General features: G+C 55.6%; 1 protein-coding gene across 1 annotated transcript; it reads left to right on the top strand.

Moving 5' to 3' along the window:
- The first annotated feature begins 6253 nt into the window (after positions 1–6253).
- LOC123101915 (flavonoid 3'-monooxygenase CYP75B3) lies at positions 6254–8461 on the top strand. Its single transcript, XM_044523158.1, has 2 exons — positions 6254–7366; positions 7613–8461. The coding sequence occupies exons 1-2, from the start codon at positions 6449–6451 to the stop codon at positions 8255–8257; spliced, it is 1563 nt and encodes a 520-aa protein (XP_044379093.1). The 5' UTR covers positions 6254–6448; the 3' UTR covers positions 8258–8461.
- Positions 8462–9419: the final 958 nt, after the last annotated feature.

Below are 9419 nucleotides of genomic sequence, written 5' to 3'. Positions count from 1 at the left end.
AGCTCCTGAAGTAACTGTCGTAGCCAGGTGCACTCGGCGATAGCGTTGGTTACAGCTCGGTACTCAGCCTCGGCGCTAGAGCGCGAAACCGTGGGTTGTCGCTTGGACGACCACGAGACGAGTGAAGGGCCGAGGTAGACGCAGTAGCCAGAGGTGGACCGACGAGTATCAGGGCAGCCAGCCCAGTCTGGATCGGAGTAGGCCACCATCTCTAGAGAAGTAGACGCCGTGAGTGTCAACCCGAGGGTCATCGTGCCGCGGATGTAGAAAAACTCCGAAGTATGTGGCGAAGGGTGGCAGGATTAGGATGACCCAAGCGAGCATGCCAAAGATCCACTCCGGTGGCGAGAGCGACAGGGGCGGCGGAAGTGGTGGAGGTGGCAGAGTGAACCGGGTAGAGCTCGTCGGGGCTGTCACATCGGTGGAGCACCATCCGCGTGCGAGCGTCCTTAACAGAAAAACCACATTCGTCAAATTCAACGGTAACCGGATTTTCACGTGTAAGAGAACGAACAGAAACAAGATTTTTAATAAGTTCAGGAGAAACTAGAATATTAGACATGGATATAGGAGTGGAGTTAGACGGAAAATATGTATGACCAATATGGGTGATGGGAAGGGAAGAGCCGTCACCGACGGTGATGCGGTTGGAGGTGTGGACAGGATGGGCGGTGTGGAGGTTACCGGGGTACGCCGCCATGTGAGCGGTGGTGCCGCTGTCCATGTACCAATCACCACCGCCGGTGTAGCTGGACGGGGAAGGAGCGTTGTGGAGAGCCGCCAGGAGGGCCGGGTCCCACGGTGCCGGCGGGAGAGACGGCGCGACCATCAGGGGCAACAACGGCGGCCCACCTGGCGGCGGCTGCTGACCGTAGGGCGCGGCGTAGGGCTGCGGCGCGGCATAGTACGCCTGGTGTGGCTGAGGCCGGGTGCTGAGAAGGCCCGGGGCAGGGGCCCGAGGAACCGGCATGGAGTAGGCGTGTACAACGCCAGTCCATGGGTTCTAGCCGGTGTACCACGGGGCCGGCTGAGGGGCCTGCTGCGGCGGGCGGGGCGCTCCTCTCTGAGCACCGGCGCCCCCCTACTTGCGGCCGCCACGACGGCCGCCGCGACGACCCCCCCTCCCATTGGCCGCCGGCTGGGGCGGCGGGAAGGGGGCGGCCGGTGCGGGCGGGAACCCTGGCGGGAAGGCGGGCGCCGCCTGCTGTGGCAGCGTCGGGCGTGGCGGTGGCGGGGCCGAACCCCCGCGGGTGCCTGCGACGAGGGCGGTGTGGGTCGCGCGAGTCCGCGCCACCCGCATCCGGCGCTCCTCCAGCTTGAGGTACGCGACCACCTTGATGAAGGTGGGCTCCGGGATGAGGGTGAGGTTGGAGGCGGCGTTCCCGAAGTCCTCGTTCAGGCCGCCGCAGAGGGTGCTGATGAGGAGCTCGTCGCCGATCTTTTCCCTGAGATCACGGAGCTCATCGGTGAGCTTCTTGAGGCGCATGCAAAAATCATCGATGGATGAGTCAAGTTGCTGGCACCCGTAAAGCTCACCATAGAGCAGGACCTTGCGCTGCAGCCGATTGTCGGTGAAGAGGCCGTTGAGCTTGGTCCAGACCGCGTAGGCGTCGTCCTCGTCGTCCACCACGGTGTGGAAGAGGTCGCTGGAGATGGTGAGGTAGAACCAGCGGATGATGGTGGCGTCGAGGATCATCCACTCCTCGTCGTTGATTATGAGTGCCGAGTCTACGGTGCTGTCCACGTGGTCGTGCAGGAGGTACTCACGGAACACAAGCGAAAAATACCGCTTCCAGGCGGAGTAGGATGCGGTGGTGTGATCAAGCTTGACTGGAACACGCTCATGGATGTTGAGGTCGCGGACGAGGGTGACATCGGGACCGGCAAATGGGTTGGAAACGGTGGACGAGGAGGAGCTCATGGCTAGGGTTCGGCACGGGTGGAGGGAGACGGGGTGGTGCGGGTGCGGCGCGGGTGGGAGAGGAGGGGGAGGTTGGCGGCGTGGGTGGGAGGGGAGGGGAGGGGAGGGGTGCGGCGCGCGTGGGGGTGATGGTGGCGGAAGCGGGAGCAAGTGGCGGCGGCGACCTTGGAGAGAGGCGGCGGCGGCGGCGGCGAGCGAGGTGGTGGGAGAGGCGGCGGTGACCAGGGGCGGCGACGGCGACCGGAAGGAGGGTGGTGGCGGCGGCGGCTGGTGACGGCGGCGGGGAGTAGCGGCGGCGGCGGTGGCGCGGCGGCGGCGGCTATTAGGGTTAGGATCGTGCTGCGATAGATACCATGTAGAAGGACAAGATATGGGTTGTGTAATCTCGATGTATTGATCGGTGCACCAGGCATGTATATATAAGTACATAGGTGGGTCACAACCTCAACTATACAAAGGAAACAGGAGGTGAGCCCTACACATAAATATACACGTACACAATATACTCAACAGTCTTTGCTATTAACTAGTAAATGTATACATGGAATGCACGTTGATATTTGGAAGCAGATTAGAGCAACTCCAACCCGGGTACCCATTTCGTCCATTTGGGTCATCCGACATAAAGTTGGCCCAACAGGGCGACCCAAACGGAGACCGCGTCTGCCTGCTGTTCGTTTGTTGTTCACCTCGACCCAAACCGAGCTCAAATTTGAGCCACAAATGGGTCCGTGACGGACAAAAGCAGACGCTCTCGTCGCCCGCTCGTGTCCTCGCGTGTCTGGGCCGGTCCCACGGATCAGCGACCCGCTCGTGTCCTTGTGTGTCTGGCCTGGTCCCACGCCTCTGCCTCCACAAACGATGCGACGAGGCCGCTGGCGCAGGCCGCCGCCGCGCTCACCGGCGAGGGCCGCCACCTCCCGTTCTGACCTTGGCGGGGAGCAGTAGGTGCAGGTGGGCCGGAGAAGCTCGGCGGTGGCACACCTCCTCCTTTTTGCTGGTGCAGGCGGCCCGGAGGAGGCAACGACGGCGCGCTGGGGGAGGAGGAGGTCGCGGCGGCGTGCTCGTCGGGGGGGGGGGGGGGAAGGAAGGCCGCGGCGACACGCTGGAGGGATGGGAAGGCCGCGGCAGCGTGCTCGTTGAGGGGGGGGGGGAGGCCGTGGCGGCACGCTGGAGGGAGGGGAAGGCCGCGACGGCGCGGGAGGAACGCGGGGCTGCATCTCGTCCTCGCTTGTCCGCTGAGGTCTGTCTGTTGGGTGCGTCCACAGTCCGCGTGTGTCCGCCTCATATCTGCTAGGCGGACAGAGACCTAAGCGGACAAAAAACGAACAAAATCCGTGTCCGTTTGAGTCTTTGCGTTGGAGTTGCTCTTAGTTACATGTTCATATTAGGTAGGATGTTCACCAACTCAAACACGCCATCGTGACCGAAAGGCAACCCACACTCACCAGCGATGCCTCCCAAGAGGGTAAAGGCGCAAGCCGTTGCTGCTAGCACATCCTCCGCATCGGACATGGGTTTTCCCTGAGCGCTGGCAGGAGGGCCTTGAAGAGTCTTGAAAGATTTGAAAGATCGCTTGGTGTAGTTGAATAATAGGGCCTGCTAAAACCTAGTCGACTGATACTTAATCAAATCTCTGTCGACCATGCAACATTTTTTGTGATAGTTTGCAACATTTTCTACTATCGGGTGTAACATTCGCCTTGCTAGTTGAAGCTTGACGTCCCTCATCGGTTGTAGTACATCATCTCGTTGGTTGTAATATCCTTCATTGACGGTTGTAGCATTTTAGTTAGAACGGTTGTAGCGTTTGTTGTTGTTGCTTGCAATACCATCACAACATTTTTCATCGCCGTTTGTAGCATCTAGCTGTGCCGCCTATAGCAAAAAAAAAAGACGCTGACGCCACTCGACTGAGATTTCGTTAAGTCTCGGTCGACTGAGTTCTAGACACAACCTTGAATAGTGTAAAGCAAATCGGCATGGATTTTTTGTTTGAGAAACACCCATAAAACGTAGATGCACACATGCATAGACTCACACCACCATACACACACAATCACGCAACGTCCAAGACACCAAAACAGCACACATGCGATTTGATCCTTGTTGGCACGGACATTTACAGATGTTTCACAAAACTTTTGAACTGACCCCCCCCCCCCCCCCCCCCCCCCCCCCGGCGCCGCCAATTTTATGGGGTTGGGCCCATCCCTCTCTTTATCTCCCAATCACACTCTTTCAAGTTAACATGCCTGTTAAACCATACGTGACCTCCCCGTACATGTAGCATTACTTGATGTATTGATGTTGATTACAGAAACAGGCTTTTGCTCTGCTTTATAGATAAAGCCCTGACCAACTTACAAAACCCATATACAACACGCCACCACACAACATACACGCCCAAGGAAATATACAAGGGAGCCGACAAATAGCAACACTATCACAAACATCCCAAAGGAAACATCAAGTGAATAAATAGAGCATCGCTAGCGGTCTATGGAGCTCTCAACCATGTACTACACCACCGTGAAGAGACGATGTTAAAACTTGACGGGCCATGGACTCCATAGAGGTGCCTCAAAGGTACAGCGTCGTCACCGCCTGATCCAACGGATCAAGATTTTCACACGGAGTAACATGAAGGACAAAGGGCCACCACAACAGTGCCTTGAAGAAGGGATCGATGCCATGGACGCCGCTGCCGTCGGCCTGACCAGAGCCAAACGAGGTTTTCACCTGGCCACCACCCTCTGCTTCGATGCGGGGTACGACCCGTCACGAGAATGTCAGCCGCACTACCACCATAGAACACCAAAGACCCGCCACCACGGCGTCCACGAGGCCGTGACAACTAGGCCGTCAGTACCTGAGCCATGAGCTATGCCCACGGAGTCGGACCAATCTTGTTGTACTAGTAGACAAGTGGGGAAGTTGTTGTGCTAAGCCCCCACATAATAATCACACCAGAGAAGCAACCATTACAGATGAATAGTCGTAGATCGGAAGGATCATACCTGTAAACACATGAACCAAGAGTGGATCCAAACAAATCCACTTGAGTCCAGCACCGGCCGAATACCGCGAGATTCATTCGATGATGCTAGACGCACCATCAAGACGAGGATCGGATGTGTGAAACATTATTCGTATAGAAGGACATCATCACCGGCACATAATCCCAAGCAAGACGTTGAGCCTAACAAGAAAGCAGGGTCCGCCCCACCGGTGGAGTGCAATGTCCTCCGCACCAGCACCGACGACGGCGCCGATGGGAGGTGGAGTAGATTGTAGATCTAATCGCCAGTGATTCTTTTCCTGGGAGGAGGAAAGAACCGAGCCCTCTCTTATATAAAACATAAGGGCATCCATTGTGTGTTGGTGCCAAATTTGCCCATAATCGGGAATTAGGCATCGTCTCCACGACGTATGTGGTTCCCAATTACTGTACACTGGGTCCCACCATCAAATAGAATAAGATAAAAAATAACTTACCACCTCAGAGCATGGTTAATAAGAGAGCCGGCTGTTGGCTATATGCCAAGGCCATGTCACATACAGCCTTCATTACAGCCCACTTGTACAATAAATTGACTATACACTGGCTATTAAAATGACTATAGTAATCAATGTTTGTATGTGGATGGAGACAAGGAAGCTCACCTGATTGGGAGAGAGGAAGGAACGCCCAGCTTTTTACCTTGCACACGGCTGCATGTGGGTTACTTTTTCTTGTTTCTAGAGCTAGAGCCGGCGATGAGTGAAGCGCCCGCTTCCTTGTCTTTCTTCCCTTCTCTCTCTTCCAGCTATGATATTGATGATGTGAAATGGCTTATAGCCTGCTGATTAGGACCTATTGTACTTGCTCTCATCACAATGATGGGAAATCTGGCTATTGCTTTTGGGTGTTAGGCAAGCATACAATATTGTATTGGTAAAAGCTAGTTTGGCATTTGGCACCATCATTGTGGCATACGTACATGGTAAAGCTCCTTTTAGATTCATTTAAAGCATGGGTACCTCTTTCTGAACTGTACTTGACTATTATTGTTTTTTTTTTGGGTAACTGTACTTTTATTTTTGCAAGTGTGTTTTACTACAAGAAGCTAGAAGGAGTTTGTGGTGACGTGGAAGAAACATAGAGAGGAGTAGTTAACATATGCGGCTGCCAAGTGAGTGAGTGAGTGGTGCACGTCCCATCCCATTTTTTGCCATCTCCAAACGTCGTTTGGAAAGCTCTTGTGCTGTCCTTATTCATAGGACTGTGCCAGTTGCAGGCTTTCTTCCGATTTGGGTAGTTGGGAGGACTGGAGCGCCGCCCATTCTTCTTCCTCGCTCTGCTCTCATTGCGTCGGCGTGGGCGTGGGCGGGTAGGTAGCAGGACTGGTCGATCCGGCGATTTAGGTGGCGCACGCGCTCTCCAGAGCTCCCATATTTATACGGCCGCGTCTGCATGCCATGCGCCCGCCCAACTAACAAACAAACGTCCCCGCATCCACTGCCACCCTCCAAGACCCAGCCGCCATGGATCACGACCTGCTCCTCCTCCTCCTCGCCTCCCTCGCCGCCGTCGCCGCCGCCGCCGTCTGGCACCTCCGCGGGGCCAAGAGCCCGAAGCTGCCGCTGCCGCCGGGGCCCAGGGGGTGGCCGGTGCTGGGCAACCTGCCGCAGCTGGGCGACAAGCCGCACCACACAATGGCGGCCCTCGCGCGCCTCCACGGCCCGCTCTTCCGCCTCCGCTTCGGCAGCGCCGAGGTCGTCGTCGCCGCCTCCGCCAAGGTCGCCGCCGCCTTCCTCCGCGGCCACGACGCCAACTTCAGCGACCGCCCGCCCAACTCGGGCGCCGAGCACGTCGCCTACAACTACCAGGACCTCGTCTTCGCGCCCTACGGCGCCCGCTGGCGCGCCCTCCGCAAGCTCTGCGCGCTCCACCTCTTCTCCGCCCGCGCCCTCGACGCACTCCGCACCGTCCGCCAGGACGAGACACGCCTCATGGTCACCCGCCTGCTCTCCTCCTCCTCGGGCTCGGTCTCGCCCGCGGGCCTGGCCGTCGGGCAGGAGGCCAACGTGTGCGCCACCAACGCGCTCGCCCGGGCCGCCGTTGGGCGCCGCGTCTTCGGCGACGGCGTCGGCGAGGGCGCCAGGGAGTTCAAGGACATGGTCGCCGAGCTCATGCAGCTCGCCGGCGTCTTCAACATCGGCGACTTTGTGCCGGCGCTCCGCTGGCTCGACCCGCAGGGCGTCGTCGCCAAGATGAAGCGCCTCCACCGCCGCTACGACCGCATGATGGACGGCTTCATCAGCGAGAGGGGCGACAGGGCTGACGGCGACGGGAATGACCTGCTGAGCGTCATGCTGGGGATGATGCGGCAGTCGCCGCCCGCCGCCGGCGAGGAGGATGGGATCAAGTTCAACGAGACTGACATCAAGGCTCTCCTCTTGGTATGTCTGTACAAACTCAATATTTGTTTTCATGTGTTTATTATAAAGCTTTGCTGAACTCAACTTTTTTGTCTTTAGAAACGGAAAGATTTTGGTTATGTCACTTTTGTCAAACCCGAGTTTAGTGAAAAGTGTAAAAAATGAGCCATATGCAAGAAAATATCTCAGACGAATTATTACAAATAACAAAACCATATTTTTTTTGTTTTATATTATGAACTAAATCCACATGTTTCTTCTTTCTAGAATCTGTTCACCGCTGGGACGGACACGACATCAAGCACGGTGGAATGGGCACTGGCGGAGCTGATACGACACCCAAACGTCCTCAAGAAGCTCCAACACGAGCTCGACGACGTTGTCGGAAATGGCCGCCTCGTCACCGAATCCGACCTGCCACAACTCACCATCCTCGCCGCCGTCATCAAGGAGACGTTCCGGTTGCACCCGTCGACGCCGCTCTCCCTTCCCCGGGTGACCGCCGAGGACTGCGAGGTGGACGGCTACCGCATCCCCAAGGACACCACCCTGCTCGTCAATGTGTGGGCCATCGCCCGTGACCCGGCCTCATGGGGGGATGACGTCCTAGAGTTCAGGCCCGTCCGCTTCCTGGCGGGCGGGTCGCACGAGACCGTGGATGTCAAGGGGGGCGACTATGAGCTCATTCCATTCGGGGCGGGGCGAAGGATATGCGCGGGCCTCAGCTGGGGCCTCCGGATGGTCACACTCATGACCGCCACGCTCGTGCACGCGTTCGACTGGACCTTGGTTGATGGCATGACACCTGAAAAGCTCGACATGGAGGAGGCCTATGGTCTCACCTTGCAGCGGGCCGTGCCGCTAATGGTTCAGCCCGTGCCGAGGTTACTGCCATCGGCGTACACAGTGTGATGTTTTATCATGGATCTTTGTCGTCTTTCTATTCTTTTCGGTCCGATGTACCTTGTGTGGAAGAAAAGAGTGCAGCGAGGGGGGTGGGGAGTGGGTTGTGCCAAGGTTTGCAAGGCAGGAGACTGGAGAGATATCTATGTACCTTCTTCTTTCGGAATTACTTGTCACAAAAATGAAGAAAAATGAATGTATTTACAACTAAAATACATCTAGATACATTTAGTTTTTAAATAAATAATTCGAAACGGAGAGAATACGTCATAATTAGTTTTGTTGGTCCACAGTGTACGGACTATATATGGTTGGCGTTCGTTTTATTACTAATGGTTCCAACGTGTCGTCGGGGACTTTTGATTGTTTATTTATGTTGATCGGGTTAGTTTAGTCGGTCTGACATAGTCTTTGCCATTTCTTTCCTTGCTACTAGTTGGGTCTACAACTTCTTCGTCCGATCGGCTAGAGTTCTCTGCCTCCCGCCAGCGCCGATCCGTCCCGTCTCCAGTGGCCTTAGGACCATGGAGACGGAGTGAATCTCGGTCCTTTCCGGTGGGAGGGCTCCGTTTTTAGATTTTTTTTTTAAGTTTTATTAGGGTTTATGTCCTGTTCAGAAAGGCGAGATGGCGGTGGCTACCTGAAAATAGAATAAAGGTCTTTCCGTCTAGCCCCCGTTCCGCTGTTGCGTCTAGCATCATCAATGGGCGTGTGGAGGTGTGTCTCCTGCAGATCTATCTTTGGTGGATTTGCTTGCATCTGTTCGTCGTTTGTGTGTCTTCAGGTTGGATCCTTTTGATCTACACTCTTCATCTGCGGCGGTTGCTGTTCTGGTGTGTTGGTTTTATGGGGCCTTAGCACGACGACTTCCCGACTGTCTACTACAACAATGTTTGCCCGGCTCCGACGAGAGAGGGGCGATGACAGAAGCGCGCCTTCGTCTCGCTTCAGTGTTTGTAGTCGTCGCTAGGTGGTCTATGGATCTTGATATAATTTTTATTATTTCTAATGTTCATTGTACTACAATGATGAAGATGAGTAGATTAAAAGTTTTTTCCGCAAAAAAAAATATAAGCCTTTCATAGATCTCAATCTTGGTACAAGGAAGTATGCTTAGCTTTCATGCCACGGATACAAGAAATACGAATGTGACATGGGTATTTAAGCCTAC

Source organism: Triticum aestivum, chromosome 1B (assembly GCF_018294505.1).
Source record: "Triticum aestivum cultivar Chinese Spring chromosome 1B, IWGSC CS RefSeq v2.1, whole genome shotgun sequence".
Taxonomy (NCBI): Eukaryota; Viridiplantae; Streptophyta; class Magnoliopsida; order Poales; family Poaceae; genus Triticum; species Triticum aestivum.
This window is presented reverse-complemented; position numbering and strand designations above follow the sequence as displayed.

Bases quoted from the DNA above. Each gene is read 5' to 3' on its own strand.
- LOC123101915 (XM_044523158.1), top strand. From the start codon at position 6,449: ATGGATCACGACCTGCTCCTCCTCCTCCTCGCCTCCCTCGCCGCCGTC. The intron at 7,367-7,612 runs GTATGTCTGTAC...TCTTCTTTCTAG, and splicing joins ACATCAAGGCTCTCCTCTTG to AATCTGTTCACCGCTGGGAC.